This window comes from Lepus europaeus, chromosome 9, assembly GCF_033115175.1.
Source record: "Lepus europaeus isolate LE1 chromosome 9, mLepTim1.pri, whole genome shotgun sequence".
Lineage (NCBI taxonomy): Eukaryota > Metazoa > Chordata > Mammalia > Lagomorpha > Leporidae > Lepus > Lepus europaeus.
This window is the reverse complement of record NC_084835.1, coordinates 20,399,193-20,416,716: the sequence shown is the minus strand read 5'-3', so window position 1 is coordinate 20,416,716 and position 17,524 is coordinate 20,399,193. Positions and strand designations below refer to the sequence as shown.

General features: G+C 47.6%; 1 protein-coding gene across 5 annotated transcripts in view; it reads left to right on the top strand.

Annotated features, from left to right (window-relative positions):
* LOC133766874 (kinesin-like protein KIF9) overlaps nucleotides 1–17,524 on the top strand; it is a 46,214-nt gene that overhangs the window by 4,175 nt on the left and 24,515 nt on the right. For all 5 annotated transcript variants that reach the window (XM_062200685.1, XM_062200681.1, XM_062200683.1 and 2 more), the window contains 3 exons: nucleotides 515–680; nucleotides 4,773–4,879; nucleotides 6,320–6,544. In XM_062200685.1, coding sequence (XP_062056669.1) covers nucleotides 515–680; nucleotides 4,773–4,879; nucleotides 6,320–6,544 — 498 coding nt within the window. The remainder of the gene's footprint in view (nucleotides 1–514; nucleotides 681–4,772; nucleotides 4,880–6,319; nucleotides 6,545–17,524) is intronic.

Here is a 17,524-nt window from a genome sequence, read left to right as displayed (position 1 = left end):
TGTTCCCACGTTGCTCTCCCTCGCTGGGCCCTCGTGTGTGTGTGGAAGTAGATGCTCGCCACACTCAGAGCTCAGGGAGGCCGCATGCTGCTAGCCAGAGAGGTGAGGCCTGTGCCCATTCTTGTTCCCACTCACTGTCACCTCCTGTCCTCAGAGAATACATCAGACTCGTATTTAATAGGAATGTGATGGCTTTGCTTGGCCCGTGTCATAGGTGGGGGGATCGAGACAGATAGCATCCTGTGAACGAGGGCGGGTGCTCCAGGCTCCTGATCGTCCCACCGTCAGGCCGTGCGGCCTTCCTGCAGGAGCTCCCCCTCCCATCCCGAGAGCTCGCCCAGAGCATCCGCCCACACGAGAGTCCCTGTCCACCCTGCAGTTGACTTGCTCTGTTTCCTCCAGCTCTGTGATTTTTATTTGTTGCCCCAATTTCCTAACAAATCCATCTCTCTCTCTCTCTCTCTCTCTCTCTCTCTCTCTCTTTCCCCTCCTACCCCCCTCCCTCTCTCCCTAGACCATTTGTATTCACTTTAAAAAAGACACGAAGAGAGAAGTTGTCAATCACCAGCATACAGACTGGTTGTTCAAGCTGGACGGAGTTCTCCACGACGCCTCCCAGGACTTAGTGTACGAGACTGTGGCACAGGATGTCATATCTCAGGCCCTCGACGGCTACAATGGTAATTTAGTCAGTTAACTGGCATCGTACCTAAGGGCCTGAGGAAGAGGTGCCAGGATTTTATGGTGAATAAAATAAAATATAGCCTCACTTACTTCCTAACATTTGTATGCTTATTTTTCTGTCTCTATGTTGTTGTGATAGAAAACAAGTGTTTCTTGGTCACATTAGGGCATGGCTTGATCCAATATGCTGAAGTCTTGCCTTCTTAGGAGGGTTAAAAGACCCTGGCTTCTCACCTGGCTCCTGGCTTCGGATTGGCGCAGTGCCAATTGACGCACCAGCCATACGGCCACTTGGAGGGTGAACCAATGGAAAAGGAAGACCTTTCTCTCTCTCTCTCTCTCACTTGTCCACTCTGTCAAAAAAACAAACAAACAAACAAAAAAAAACCCTGGCTGCTTATAGGTCACAGGGGATTGACTATTTTCCTGTTTCAGGTCTTGTAAGTACTGGTTTTGAAGGTAAGTCTTCGTGATGAGTTTGTTGGAGCCCAAACATTTTTTTCTCAGATACCTACTAGGAGCTCTTTCTGTTCATTCTACCAGCACAACCAAGGTACTGTTCACATTCTGGCTTACGATTATTCACATTACTGTCAAAAACTTAACATTTGATTTTCCTAACAAATAACAAGAACAGGCTTCTGGCACAGCGGTTAAGCCACTACTTGGCTCTCCCAGGTCCTATATCCGAGTGCCTGGGTTCAGCTCCCAGCTCTACTCCCAATTCCAGCTTCCTGCCAAACTGTACCCTGGCTCAAGTATTTGGGTTCCTGCCACCCATGTGGGAGACCTGGATTGAATTCCATGCTCCCAGGCTTTTGGGAAGTGTGAACCATTGGATGGAAGTTCGGTCTCTCTGACTGACTCTCTCTCTCTCTCTCTCTCTCTCTCTGTCTCTCCGCTTTTTAAGTGAAATTTGAAAGAATTTTTAAAATTGCTTTATTGAGAAAGTAATACAAACTTGTTAGTCTTTAAATTATTTTAAAATCTTGAAAATGTTAGAAGTCCTTAAAAAGAATATGTCACAGATTGTAGACCTTGCCATGTGGTGGCTGCTCGCTGGAATGTTCCCCTCACCTGGCAGGTTTTAGATTTTGTACCAAAATCCACTGCGTGTGGATGTCCAGCATTATAACTTATCTTTCCTATGCACATAGGGGTGGTCCCCACCGACCCAAGGATATTCTCACTGGTTTTGTTGGTATTCTGAGGTGTCGTAGCCCTGAGGAGGTGGAGACAGGAGGCCAGGCCCAGGAAGGGTGAGAGTCTTGGCACTGGCAGCTCCAGAGCCACAAACAGGCTGAGCCTCAGCTGAAGCTGCTCCTTCGTGCTCCTCTGTGTTGGGCGAACAGGCACTGCTAGACGACTGGCAAGATGGCCAAATAGAGCTCTTAGCACCAGCCACCCCCTCCGCAAAGAAGAGTGAGGACAACAAGGGATGAATGACACCGGAACCTAGCAGGGGTAAGGGAGAGTGGGGAACTCGGGACGCCTGGGAGAGCAGAAGTACAGTGGACCGCAGCAGCCCTGGCTCCCCAGCTGGCAACTCCTGATTATAGAGGAAAGACTAAACAGGAGGTCCCAGTGGAGCCCATGCTGCAGACGCCAGCACCCCTAGTGACTAGAGACTCCCACGGATGTCAGCAGGCTTGGAGCCCAAGTTCGGGGAGCCACCTGGAGTCTGCACCACATCTTTGCTTCAAAGAAGGTTCTTGTGTCTCCTCACAATCCTTCTCCGGGATGCTGCTAGGCCAGGAGGGACGTGTTCTATGCTAAATATGCCCCTCGCTATGGCCACCACTACCCTAGGGCCTGCATTCCAGGCTACAAGTGTAGCTGAGCCACGTCTGGGCCTGAAGGCATGCATTCCACGCTGCACCCTCTCAGCTATACTAGCCCAGAGTCAGCCCTAGTGTCTCTGTTACATGCCCTCACCACCACCAATGCCAGCCCATCCACAGTTCATGCTAGAGCCCTCTTGCACCTAACCTGCTACCATCGTTGCTAAGGAAGAATCCACCTTGCATTTCTAGCACCACTGCTCCTGCTGCTGCAGAGGACACAGTGGGTGCAATACTACCAATGCTGTGAGAACCACTCCAGCTGGGCCACGAGAGCACACCCTGCTCCCCAGTGTGGCTGCACACACATTGCAACCAACACCATTGACTAAAGCTCAAGATGTTGTAGGGAGACTACACTAAGACACCCAAAGCCAGCGTAGCCTACCAAAGTGACACCCTGAGACATTACCCTCAGGAGAAAGACATTTACTGTGAAAGCCAGCATATAAAAGAGGTGGAGGCTGTCTCTGTGTTGCAATCTCCCCCTTCTCTCCCTTTCTGGCTTTCAAATTAACAAAATTAATTAAATGTTTTTAAAAGACAACTGATTCACCAAATGTACAAATCTCAACTTAGGGACATAAAAAGTATAAAAAAAAAAAAAAAAAACAAGGTATGTGTTGCCTCCAAAGGAACTCAGTAACTCTCCAGCAACGGACTCCAAAGAAAAGGAGATTGACAAAATGCCAGGTAAAGAATACAAAAGAAGGATTATTTTAAAAACTCAGATACAAGAAAACACAGTTTTACGAAATTAGGAAAATAATGAGAAGTTCAGCAGAGAGATCTTTAAAAAAGATCCAAACAAATTTTGGAAATGAAGAACTCAATAAGTTAAACAAAAAATACAGAGGCTTCAACAACAAACTCATCAGGCAGAAGAAGGACTATCTGGAGTTGAAGGCAGATCTTCTGAAATACCTGTCAGGCCCGAAAGACAGAAAAAGGAATGAAGACGGCCTCCCAGATTTTGGCACACCATCAAACAAAGGAGATGAAGAGGAATGGAAAGCCATGGAAAATTCATTTAATGAAATAGTAGCTGAAAACTTTCCCAATCATGAGAAAGATAGAGACACCCAGGAGCCAGGGGAGCATGGGACCCTATTAGAAACTGTTTCTGTCTCCACCAATGATCCTGTCAAACCTGCCACCAATCCCAGGCACTGGAGCATGTGTGTGACAAAGGCAAATGTGACTTCCACACCCATTGTTGCCCCAGCAGGTCTGCTGGGTCAACGCCCAGAGATGGGATGGGTCTGGCTCAGGCTGCCCAAGCCAGAAGGAAGAGCAGGTGGGCCCCATGGGTGACTGCGTGGTTCCAGAGCCCAGTGGGGGTGGTGCACCTAAAGGTGTGACAGGTGCAAATGGAAGCCTGCACAGGGTGTGCAGTGGGAGCAGATCATGACCTGGTCGTGGCGGTCCATTTCTGGCCCAGGAGCCCGACTTGGTCCTGTGAGAACTTGAGTCTAAAGAGAGTTCTCACCACTGGCTCTTGCTGGAGGCAGGAAAGCCCTTCTTGCTTCAGTGCCTCTTGCCAGCCCATGGTCTTGATAAAGAAGGGCTAATGCTTGCCTCTCCCACCTCATCTTTTTAGGAAAAGTTCCAGTTCCTCTGTTCCCTGAGACTCCATGTTCTAGGGCCAGGGGCCAGCACTGTGGTGCAGCAGGTTAAGCCACCGCCTGTGATACGGGTATCTCAAGTGAGCACTGGTTCAAGTACTGGTGCTGTGCTTCCCATCCAGCTCCCTGCTTGGGAACGTAGCAGATGATGGCTCAAGTGCTTGAGCTCCTACCACCCATATGGGAGATCTGGATGAAGCTCCTGGCTCTTGGCTTCGGCTTGGTGCAGCCCTGGCCATTGTGGCCATTTGGGGAATGAACTGGTGGATGGAAAACTAACTTTCTCTCTCACTCTCACTCTCACTCTGCCTTTCAAATAAATCTTAAAAAAAAAAAAAAAAAAAAAGGAAGAGAAGTCCTAGGACAGAACATCTCTTGGTGATGGGGACAGTGGAGCATTGTGTAGACCAGAGAGTCTGGGCAGGTGTCTGTTTTAACCAGTTACGCCTGTTCCTCATCCACCTACCCTCTGCCATGGTGGAATTCCCAGAGTGCTTGGCTGCTCACACTGGCCCTCTTCACACCATGGGTCCCAGTTGGTCCCAGACATGCTGGGGGATGGGAAGACTGTCCTTGGAGCTGTTTTCCTGGGTGTCACTAAGATGTTTTGAAATGTTTGCAGGCACCATCATGTGTTACGGGCAGACAGGAGCTGGCAAGACATACACCATGACGGGGGCAGCTAAGAATTACAAGCACCGGGGGATCCTCCCTCGTGCCCTGCAGCAGGTAGAGAATGGGCTCACGGAGGGATGCCACACAAGTCCCTTCTCTCTGCCACAGATGCTGCCCACCCCAGGCCAGCTGCCAGAGAAGTGGGGTCCAGCCCTCGAAGGAGTTGCAGCTGGTGCTGGTACCAGAGTCGGGATACACATGGCTAGGTGGTGGGGAATCAGGGGCCTCGGGAAATTGAGTTTCAGATTCTGACCTACACCGAGCCTGCTTCCTCATTTGTGAAAGAGCTGACATGCTAATTGGCCTCGTGCTGCTCCATAGTCTGTGATCCTGTCATTAAGGACTTGGAGGTCCTAATCACGTTCCTTCCTGGTTTTCATGAGAATAAGAGCCTTGCAGAGCTTCCTTACCAGGCTGCTGTGGCTTCTTCCACTACCACAGCCCTGAACCAAGGCAAGAAGCAGAGCATGACCTCAGCTGTCAGAACTGTCAGCCCAGGGGTTCTGGAGATGCAGCTGAAGACAGGGCTAGCTTGGGTTCTGTAGGATCCTCTGTTTGGAGGTGGAAGGCAAAAGCCTCTCTCCATGAGTATCTTCAGTTTTATGGCTCTGTCCTATAAGAAGTGTAGGCATCCCCTTAGTATATAAAGCAGCCATGCTGTGGTGTTAGGAGCGACATCCTCTATATACCAAAGGTTCAGTATCTCAGCATCTTGGACTGGAGTCGTCTCACCCACTGCCACTCAGTAGAAATATAATGTAACACATGTACACAGGATATATTTTTAAAAAAATAAATAGGGGAAATTGATCTTTTTTTTTTTTTTTGGAAATTGATCTTAACAGTTTAAGTCAACAGACCCAAAATTGGCATGTCATTTCCACATGGAATCTATGTAAAAGCTATTAAGATGCTTTCCTGTCTGTACATCCTAAGACCAATCTAGGGGCCGGCGCCATGGCTCACTTGGCTAATCCTCTGCCTGCGGCGCCAGTACCCCGGGTTCTAGTCCTGGTTGGGGCTCTGGATTCTGTCTTGGTTGCTCCTCTTCCAGTCCAGCTCTCTGCTGTAGCCAGGGAGTGCAGTGGAGGATGGCCCAAGTGCTTGGGTGCCTGCACCCGCCTTGGAGACCAGGAGGAAGCACCTGAACTCCTGGCTTCGGATCGGCGCAGCACGCCAGCCGTAGCGGCCATTTGGGGGGTGAACCAACGGAAGGAAGACCTTTGTCTCTCTTTATCACTAACTCTATCTGTCAAAAAAAAAAAAAAAAAAAAGACCAACCTAAATCAAGCCTGAAAAAAACCATAAGCTGATGACAAACCTCACCTGCTGGGCTAGTAAGAATAATTGTTGCTGCTGATCATCGCACCAACTAGACAATATACAAATGCATTTTGGACAAGAATTATCTCATTCTTTTTTATATTCCCTCCTAAGGTAAGGGGTTCCCCAGCGTGCTGGCTTGTAGTGACTGCTGTCCAATCTTTCATCCAGGTTTTCAGAATGATCAAAGAACGCCCCACACACGCCATCACGGTGAGTGTCTCCTACTTGGAAATCTATAACGAGAGCCTGTTTGACCTCCTGTGCACTCTGCCCTATGCGGAACACTCAGTCACACCAATGACCATCGTGGAAAAGCCGCAAGGAGTCTTCGTTAAGGGCTTGTCGGTCCACCTCACCAGTCAGGAGGAGGAGGCACTCAGCTTCCTTTTTGAGGTGAGATGATCAGTTCTCTAAGGGAGCCTCTCCTCCCCTCCTCTTCTTCTCTCCTTAATTTTATGCACTTTGATAAGCAGGATAAAAACTGTATATGCCTATTTAGCAAGTTCAGATGGTAAAAATAAACGGTATCAAAAAAGGAATTCTCTGGCAATTTCTTCTTTGCACAAGACAACAATAATGTGTATTTTTAGCTTATTTCCGTCCAGTCTTTTTTTTAATGCATAGTTATTTGTTAACATACAGAGATTATTCTTATGTCTCCTTTCTTTAGTTAACATTAAGTCATGAGCACTTTTTGTATGGAAAAAATAAGGATTAAAATTACTATGATTTGAACTCAGATGCATGACGTTTCGCTCTTAAAGTCTTATGTTAATGGTATTACGTTAGTGAAAGCTTAGTCCAGTTATGATGATGGGAGGTACGACCTTTATGGAGTAATTAAGTTGGGTTAGGTCATTCTGGTGAATCACTTGTCATGGAAACCTGATGACTTTACAGAGACAGACAGACTGACATGTATGCTCCCTTTTTCTTGCCAGAAAGAGCACCAAAAGCAGAGGCCCATCTTGGACTGGGGACTCCAGAACTATTAACCAAAATAAACTTCTTCCTTTTATAAGTAAGGCTGCCTCTGGCATTTCATTAGAGTTAACAAAAACTGATCGCAGAAAATTGGTTCCAGGAGTGGGGTTATTACTGTAGCTGTACCTGAAGGTGTTGGAATTGGTTTACAGAAGCTGCAGCCACGGTGAAGTCAGGCCTGGGTGCTGTCCATGCTGGTGGCAGACCTTGGCATCAACCACAGGATGCTGGGTCTGCTGCCATGAAGAATGCCAGAGTTAGGGAGTGGTGACAGCTTCCACTGAGAATTTAGAGGGAAGCCTTGATGGGCAAACAGTGCACTGTAGGATGGGAGTCCCAGCACGGATTCCTTATTTCTCTTTAAGTATTTATTTGTTCACTGGTTTAGCAGAGTGACAGAGGAAAAGACAGAGAGAGATATTTTAGCTGCTGGTTTATTCCCCAAATGACTGCAATAGCAAGATCTGGGCCAGGCTGAAGTCAGGAGCCGGGATCTCTATCCTGGTCTCTTATGTGGATGACAGGGACCCAAGCAAGGCCATCTTCCACTGCCTTCCCAGGCACATTAGCAGGAAGCCAGGTTGGAAGCAGACTATCCGGGACTCAAACTGGCCCTCCTATATGGGATGCCAGTTTCACAGGCAGCCGCTTATCCTGCTGTACCAAAGTGTTGGCCCCTACAGGAGCCCTTAATGAAACAAAGCCTATTAGGGTGTGAGAGTAGAACTGCAAAGGAGACCCCAGGGAGGCAGAGTGATCAGCAGTGTAACACATCAGCCCTGGAAACTTGGACTATAGCCATGTGGGCTAAAACCAGCAAAGCCATAGGGGCAGAGATGCCCAAGCCCTTGGTGCTGGATGAGAGCTTTAGCGTTGAATGTTTGCCCTACTGGGTGTGGGTCTAGCCTTGGAGTAATTACTCCTGTTTCCTTCTTTTGGGATGGAAATGACCATCCTGTGCCAGTGCCACAGTTGTGTCTTGAAAGTATGTAACCTAGGGTTTTTTTTTATTTTATAGTTTGTATTTAGTGAATACAGTTTTTATAGGTACAACTTTAGGAATATAGTGGTTTTTCCCCCCATACCCACCCTCCCACCCACACTCCTGTCCCACCACCTACTCCCTCTCCATCCTATTCTTCATTAAGATTCATTTTTAATTAACTTTATATACAGAAGACTAACTCTATACTAAGTAAAGATTTCAACAGTTTGCACACACTCACACACACACAACATAAAAAGAACTGTTTGAAAACAAGTTTTACAGTTAATTCTCATAGTAGAACTCATTAAGGACAGAGGTCCTACATGGGGAATAAGTGCACAGTGACTTCTGTTGTTAATTTAGCAATTAACACTCTTATTTATGACATCAGTGATCTCCCGAGACTCTTGCCATGAACTACCAAGGCTATGGAAACCTTTTGTGACCAAAAACTCCGTCAGTATTTAGACAAGGCCATAAGCAAAGTGGAAGTTCTCTCCTCCCTTCAGAAAAAAGTACATCCTTCTTTGATGGCCTCTTCTTTCCACTGGGGTTTCTCTCACAGATATCCTTCATGTAGGATATTTTTTGCCATAGTGTCTTGGCTTTCCATGCCTGAATTGCTCTCATGGGCTTTTCAGCCACATCTGAATGCCTTAAGGGCTGACTCTCAGGTCAGAGTGTTACTTAAAGTGATCGTCATTCTGTGAGTCTGCTATATGGGCTACTTCCCATGTTGGACATACCCTCCTTTTTAATTCTATTATTATTACCAGGCACTTGATGATATTTATTTGGTCTCTTTAACACTGAATCCTATCTATATGTTCACTTTAACACTTAATATGATCACTGTAACAATTAAGATGCAACCTAGGTTTTTTAATTTTTATCTATTTATTTTCACTTTCATTTGAAAGGCATAGACACAGAGGCATACAGAGAAAGATCTTCTGTCTATTGATTCACTCTCTAAATGCCTACAACAGCCAGGGCTGGGCCAGCATAGAGCCAGCAGCCCAGCACTCAATCCAGGTCTCCCATATGGGTGACAGAGACTCAGCTTCTTAATCCATCATCTGCTTCTCTCAGGGTGTGTATTAATAGGAAGCCAAAATTGGAAACAGTCAGGACTCAAGTCCAGGCACTCCTATATGAGATGTGAGTGTCCCAAGTGGCGTCTGAAATCCTACACCAAACACCTACCCTTGTAACTTGTTTTGTATTTAATAGGATATCACAGTGGAAAGGGTTTGCATTGAGTCTCAAATGAAACTTTGAACGTGGACTTTTGAGCAGTGCTAGAATATTAAGACTGAGGCCTCTTGGGAATGATATGAATGCGTTTTGTATTGTGACACAGACATGAACCTTTGGGAGTCAGGGGCAAAATGATTTGGGTGGTAGTTCGGAAGGTGAATGTACCCCCAAAGGCCCCTGTTAAAGGCTTGGTCACCACCACAGTGGTGTGATTGGGAAGTAGTGGAAAGTTTAGGAGATGGGGCTCACACAGTGGTAAGTCCTTAGGTCGTTGGGGGCATGTCCTCAGAACGTAGTTCTCACAAGAAGGTTGAATTTGGATCCAACTCTCTCTGCTTCTTGGGTCACCATGTGGTCCTCCCTCCACACGCACTCCACACTTCCATCTGTGGCCCTTACCAGATGCCAAGCCAATGGGGCTACCCAATCTTGGCTTTGAATCTTAAAAATGATGAGCTAAATAACTCCATTTTCCTTATAAAGTTAGTAGTCTTTGTATTTTGTTGTATTAATGAAAAGCTGATACTTACACAGCATCCTTAGTACATAAAAGTTCTTGCACATTAATCAAGAGCTTGTATTGAGACATTGCAGGTGGGAATGTATAATTGTATAGCCACTTTGGCAGTTTCCTAGAAAGTTAAACAAATCTCATCCTAGGACCTAGCGATTCTACTCGTAAGTGTCTACCCGAGAGAAATTAAGGCATATGTGTACCCAAAGACTTGTGTGCAAGTTTTCATAGCATTATTCTTCATAGCCATATTCTGGGAATACCCAGAGTACCTGTCAACCAATGAGCAGAGACACCAAGCGCGGTACATCCATACCACGGAAGAATACGTAGTGATCAAAAGGGAGCTGGGTACTGGCGCGTGCTGCAGTATGGATAAACCTCAAAAACATGCTGGTGAACTGGCCACAGGAGGCCGCCTGTTACGTGATTCCGTCATACAGAAGGTGCAGAGCAGCCACTACACAGAGACGGGAGCAGAGCAGCAGCTGCCTGGGAGGGAGCTGGAAGTGGCTTCAGATGGGCCCAAGGGTACTTTTGGTGATGACAGCTGATGGGGGTGGCATGGTGGTACAGCAGGTTACGCCACTGCTTGCAGTGCCAGCATCCCATGTCGGAGTGCCATTTTGATTCCTGGCTACCCCACCTCCGATCCACCTTCCTACTAATGTGCCTAGGAAAGCAGCACATGGTGGCCCAAGGACTTGGGCCCCTGCCACCCATGTGGGATTCCCAGAGGCAGCATCTGCCTCCCGGCTTCATCATGGCCAAGACCTGGCTCCTGGGGCCATTTGGGGAGTGAATCAGCAGATGGGAGTTGGCTTTCTCTGTCTCTCTCTTTCTAAGTCACTCTGCCTCTCAAAAAAAAAAAAGATATTTTTTTAAAAATAATTGAATTGTATATACTTAAAACAGTGAATTTTATGGTGTTTGAATTATACATCAATAAAACTATTTTTAAAAATCATATAGGTGCCAAGGGTAATCCATGCCTAATCCTAGTGTCTAACAGGGATGTAAGAGCCTCCTTGGCGAAAGCAATGGGGCGGTCTTGTTGCCCCCGGCAGCTCTCGTGAAGTCATGTGTGCTGTAGATTTCCTGTGGCTTAAGGAAAGTTCAAGAAAGCTCCAGTTTGTGAAGAGTTGTTTTTGTCTATGGTGAATAAGTATTTTTGTTGTGCCCTTTAGAAGTAGCCATCCCCCTGCCTTGTGTGGTGATCAGTTCCTTGTTCTCAATTGCTTTACCATGTGTGCTTTTCAGAACATGCGTGGTTTAACTTTCTTTTAGCTTTATACAAAAGGAAACATGCAGAGTGGATTCTGTTACGTCTTATTTCTTTTACTAACTTTGTATGTGAAATTCAGCCATGTTCGTGCTGTATTTTCTCCATTTTCATCCGTTTTGGCCTTGTGAGAACGTGCTACAGTTTAGTTAGCCACTCTCTGTCTGACAGCATTTGGGCTGTCCTAGTTCGGGGATATTGCAGCTAAGGCCAACCAGGGACTTTGTTGTATGCATGTGGGTGTCAGTCTATCTGGATGAAGCCCAGGGCTGCAATTGCTGGGTCATAGACTGTATGTCTTTTTTTGTTTTTAAAGATTTATTCATTTACTTGAAAGTCAGAGTTACACAGAGAGAGAAGGAGAGGCAGAGACAGAGAGGTCTTCCATCCGCTGATTCACTCCCCAGATGGCTGCAACAGCTAGAGCTGCACCCATCTGAAGCCAGGAGCCAGGAGCCTATTCCGGGTCTCCCACATGGGTGCAGGGGCTCAAAGACTTCTTCCACTGCTTTCCCAGGCCATAGAAGAGAGGTAGATCAGAGTGGAGCAGCCGGGACTCAAACCGGCGCCCATATGGGATGCCAGCACTGCAGGCAGTGGCTTTACCCGCTACAACACAGTGCCAGCCCCATGTCTTTTTTTTTTTTTTCTTTTTAAGATTTATTTATTTGGCCGGCGCCATGGCTCAATAGGCTAATCCTCCGCCTGCGGCGCCGGCACCCCAGGTTCTAGTCCCGGTTGGGGAGCTGGATTCCATCCCAGTTGCCCCTCTTCCAGTCCAGCTCTCTGCTGTGGCCCAAGAGTGCAGTGGAGGATGGCCCAAGTCCTTGGGCCCTGCACCTGCATGGGAGACCAGGAGAAGCACCTGGTTCCTGGCTTCGGATCGGCGCGGTGGACCAGCTGCAGTGCACCAGCCGCAGCGCGCTGGCCTCAGCGGCCATTGAGGGGTGAACCAAAGGAAATAGAAGACCTTTCTCTGTGTCTCTCTCTCTCTCTCTCTCATTATCCACTCTGCCTGTCCAAAAAAAAAAAAAAGAGAGAGAGAGATTTATTTATTTATTTGAAAGGCAGAGCTACAGAGAGGCAGAGGCAAAGGCAGAGAGAGAGAAAGAAGAGAGGTCTTCCATCCATTGGTTCACTCCCCAGATGGCTACAATGGCCAGAGCTATGCTGAGCTGAAACCAGGATCCAGGAGCCTCTTCTGGGTCTCCCATGCAGGTGCAGGGGCCCAAGAACTTGGGCCACCCTCGACTGCTTTCCCAGGCCATAGCAGAGATTGGAAGTGGAGCAGCCAGGACTCAAACTGGTGCCCATATGGGATGCCAGTGCTGCAGACAGGGGCTTTAACCTGCTGCACCACAGGGCTGGCCCCTGGACTGTATGTCTTAAGCTGTCTCAGAGGATGCAAGCCATCTTCCATGACAATTCACCCCCATAGCAAGTTATCAGATTTCCCATTACCCTCATTTTCCATTTTTGGCCAATCTGGTTGGTGCCTAGTGTCTCCCTCTGTGGTCTTGATTTGTATTCCCCTGATTATCAGTGACATCAAGATACTTTTCATGTTTATTGGCCTTTTGGATTTCCCTGTTCTTGCCTTTTGTTTATTTTCTTTACAGATCTCTTTATTTGTTCATCTTACTTATGTCTGTGAGTTCTTTACAATATTGAAAACTTGGCTCTTTTTCCATTGAAAGTATTGCGAATATCTTCTGTTTTCTGTGGCTTGTTTTGTCTTTTCCTTTTCACATGTCATTTAATGAAGAAAAATTCTTAATTTTAGGCTAATCAAATGTCTAAGGCCGGCGCAGCGGCTCAATAGGCTAATCCTCCGCCTTGTGGCACCGGCACACCAGGTTCTAGTCCCAGTCAGGGCGCCGGATTCTGTCCCGGTTGCCCCTCTTCCAGGCCAGCTCTCTGCTGTGGCTCGGGAGTGCAGTGGAGGATGGCCCAAGTGCTTGGGCCCTGCACCCCATGGGACACCAGGAGAAGCACCTGGCTCCTGCCATCAGATCAGCACGATGCGTCGGCTGCAGCGGCCATTGGAGGGTGAACCAACTGCAAAGGAAGACCTTTCTCTCTGTCTCTCTCTCTCTCACTGTCCACTCTGCCTGTCAAAAAAAAAAAAAAAAGTCTAAGAATTTTTTGTTTTGGCTTTTGGTGAGGAACACATAGGAGGATTCTTAAAAATAAGCTCCTGACAGCTGTTAGCTTTTAACTTTTCTTTTTTTTTAAAGATTTATTTATTTATTTGAAAGTCAGAGTCACACAGAGAGAGGAGAGGCAGAGACAGAGAGGTCTTCCATCTGCTGGTTCACTTCTCAGTTGGCTGTAGTGGCTGGAGCTGTGCCAATCCTAAGCCAGGAGCCAGGAGCCAGGAGCTTCTTCTGGGTCTCCCACATAGATGCAGAGGCCCAAGGACTCGGGCCATCTTCTACTGCTTTCCCGGGCCATAGCAGAGAGCTGGATGGGAAGTGGAGCAGCCAGGACTCCAACCAGCGCCATATGGGATGCTAGCAGTGGTGGCAGCAGCTTTACCCGCTACACCACAGTGCTGGCCCCTGGCTTTTAACTTTTAACTTAAATGTAATTACTGGTGTATCTTGGTTTAGATGTGTCATATCGTGTTCTTTCTTGTCTGTGTTCTACATGCACTTTTCTTACCTGTTTGGTCTTCTTTTTAACGAATTTTCAATTTTGCTTGTTTTCTCTTTAACTAGTTTGGAATTTATCTGTTCCTTCATTTTTATATTCTCTGCCTCCCAATTTACCCTGGAGGTAGCAGCCTGCATACTTTGTTAATGTCTATGCAGCCACAGCGGTGCTGACACAGCTGCTGAAGTCTACAGGTCTGTGATCACACCAACATCCGCCTCCCGCATTTGATGTTGTGCTGCCGTTGCACAGGATGGTATCATCGTGGGAGCCCGGATGAACGGCTTCACGGGACCTCCTATATATGTTTTTGCAACTGCCTACGCATCTATGATTTTTCCAAGATAAACTTTAAAATAAAAAAAAAAAAAACTTTAAAAAAATCTAAATTTAACCCAACTGTATTCCTTCCTCCTGGATTCTTTAAGAGCCTCGAGATTGCTACCATGTCTTTTATGTTTTTGTTTTTTAACTCCATGAGGCATTATTATTACTGCTTTATATAGCCAGTATTCTTTTATATGTATCCTCATATTTATTATTTTCTTTTCTCCTTAGCCATCTTTCATTCTTTCTGATTTATTTCCTTTTTTGTGACTGTGAATATGAACATGCAGGTGGTAAAAATTTTTTAAATTTTCTTATTTTACCCTAAATGGTAAAAGATATTTTTTCTGGGCAAAAAATTATATCCTAGCACTTATTTTCTTTCTTTTTTTTAAATATTTATTTGAAAATCAGAGTTACAGAGAAAGAGAGAAAGCAAGTGAGCTCTTCCATCCACTGGTTCACTCTCGAGATGGCCCCAATGGCCAGGGGTGGGCCAGGTCAGAGCTGAGAGCTTCTTCCAGGTCTCCCACGTGGGTGGCAGGGGCCCAGACACTTGGACCATCTTCCACTGCTTTTCCCAGGCCATTAACAGGAAGCTGGACTGGAAGTGGACCAGCTGGGACATGAACCGGCATCCGTACGAGTTGCTGGCATCATAGGCAGCAACTTTACCCGCTAGGCCACACCACTAATCCCCTGGAACTTGTTTTCTTGTACCTGTGAAGGCTATCATTACAAAGTTCTGGCTTCCATTGCTACCGGCAGGAGGTTGGCTGACGCTCTGCTCATCACTCCTTTAAAAGTTTGTTAGTTGGGTTCCACCAAGAAGCCAAACAGAGTACTAGACCTGCACTTGTATCTCTGCTGTACTCAAGTTGTTGCCGGAGCCATCCCTGGAGGCACAGTGTTTTAGTTTCCTGTTGCTGCAAAACAAATTATCACAAACTAAGTGACTTAAAACAACACACATGTACTGTCTCACAGCCCTGTGGGTCAGGAGTCCAAGCAGCGCTCGGCAGGTCCTCTGCTCAGGGTCTCGTAAGGCTGCAGGCAAGGTGCCAATTGGCTGTGTTGTCTTCTGTAGCTTGGGGTCCTCCTCCACATTTGGTTGTGGGCAGAATCCAGTTCCTGGCAGTTCTAGGACTGAGGTCGCATTTGCTTGCTGGCCCTCAGCTGGGGCTGCTCCCAGCTCTGAGAATCAGCTCACGGTCAGTCTCAGAGGTCCTCTCACTACACAGCAACACACTGCTTCAATACTAGAATCTTTGAATCAGGGCTTGCCTCATTAGGTCAGGCCTGCCCATGATGATCTTGTCATTAACTTCACATCAGTGGGTGGGTGCAGTGCGTTCCCCGCATCTGCAGGGCTCTGTTGTTTAGAAGCAAGCTGCACGCCTTGACCGCCGTCGAGACGAGGTGGTCCCGTGAAAGCACGGGTCCTTGGCTTCCGTGCGGATGTGGCGATGGATGGCAGAGCACAGCAGTGATGCCGCAGTCGCCGCTGCTCCCTGGGGAAGAAGAGCCGGGAGGTGCATCCTTATCATCACCACGAGAAGAAATTGTGCGTGTGGCTGCATTATAAAGTTTATCCCCGTGTGTGTTTTCCGCAGGCTTGCTATGAATGAGATGTATTTGTGCAGAGTTCAGTTTTGTTTTTTAAATTTCACGTTGGGGATTTGAGGGCTGCTTGAGCCTGACAGTTATTATTCTTCACAATGTGGAGAAAACATTGACCATTCTCCAATATTTTCTTCTCTCATTCCCTTATTCATCTCCTTCTAAACCTGGAGCTGCGCCAATCCAAAGCCAGGAGTCAGGTGCTTCCTCCTGGTCTCCCGTGCGGGTGCAGGGCCCAAGCACTTGGGCCATCCTCCACTGCACTCCTGGGCCACAGCGGAGAGCTGGACTGGAAGAGGAGCAACCGGGACTAGAACCCGGCGCCCATTTGGGATGCCAGTGCCGCAGGCGGAGGATTAACCTTCACCACCGCACCATCCCCCCCCCCCTTTCTATTTTGTCTATGATGCTTTTTTTGTTGCCTCCATTGACTTTATACTTGTGGTTATTGTCTTTTTACAGTTTTTTTTTATAATTACGGTTATTGGTTTTGTTTATTTTAGTTCTTTTTCAAAAGTGCTACATTTTATAGATTTCTTAAAAAAAGATTTATTGATTTGAAAAGCAGAGTTACAGAGAGCAAGCGAGACAGAGAGAGAAATCTTCTGTCTGCTGGTTCACTCCCCAAATGGCCACAATGGTCAGAGCTGGCCCGATCCGAAGCCAGGAGCCAGGAGCTTCTTCCTGGCCTCCCATGTGGGTGCAGGGGCCCAAGCACTTGGGCCATCTTCTGCTGCTTTACCCGCTGTGCCACAGTGCTGGCCCCCATTTTATAGTTTTACATAAAGCTAATTTCAACCCCGTTATTTGTTGTTAAACATGGTAAGTATAGTTACATTGTCTTTGATGTTCCAGAGACTGAATTGTCTAGAAGTTCCTGCTAATTTTCTTTTCAAATTCCTGCCTCCTTTTGTGCCTATTTGTATGTGACTGCGTGCTGGTCATCGCTATCCAAAAACTCTGAGGGACTTCCTGGAGGCCTATGAAGAGTGCGCTTTTCCCCAGAGAGGTTTTGCATTTACTCCTACCAGAGCGTGTGGGGACCACATCAGTCAGGGACCACCAAGAATACAGCTTTAGGTTCTCTGGCCCACCCGGGGCATGGTCTTCCTTTGTTTTGCTTCACTTTGCTGTTTCTACCCTGTGCAGTGCTGAAGCAGCCTTCTCTGATGTTTGGGGTAGGTTTGGTTCCGTGGAATCCGGGTGGCAGCTTGGTGTGTGTGTGTGTGTGGGTGTGGGGGTGTGTGTGTGTGTGGGTGTGTGTGTGTGGGGTGTGTGTGTGTGTGTGTGTGTGGGTGTGGGTGTGGGTGTGTGGGTGTATGTGTGTGTGGGTGTGTGTGTGTGGTGTGTGTGTGTGGTGTGTGGGGGTGTGTGTGTGTGGGTGTGTGGGTGTGTGTGTGTGTGGTGTGTGTGTGGGTGTGGGTGTGTGTGTGGGTGTGGGTGTGGGTGTGTGTGGGTGTGTGTGGGTGTGTGTGGGTGTGTGTGGGTGGGTGTGGGGTGTGGGTGTGGGGGGTGTGGGTGGGTGTGTGGGGGGGTGTGGGTGTGTGGGTGGGTGTGGCTGTGGGTGGGTGTGGGTGTGTGTGGGTGTGTGTGTGGGGGTGTGGGTGGGTGTGGGCGGGTGTGTGTGGGTGTGGGTGTGGGCGGATGTGTGTGTGTGTGTGTGGGTGGGTGGGTGTGTGTGGGTGGGTGTGTGTGGGGGGGTGTGGGTGTGGGTGGGTGTGGGTGTGTGTGTGTGGGTGTGGG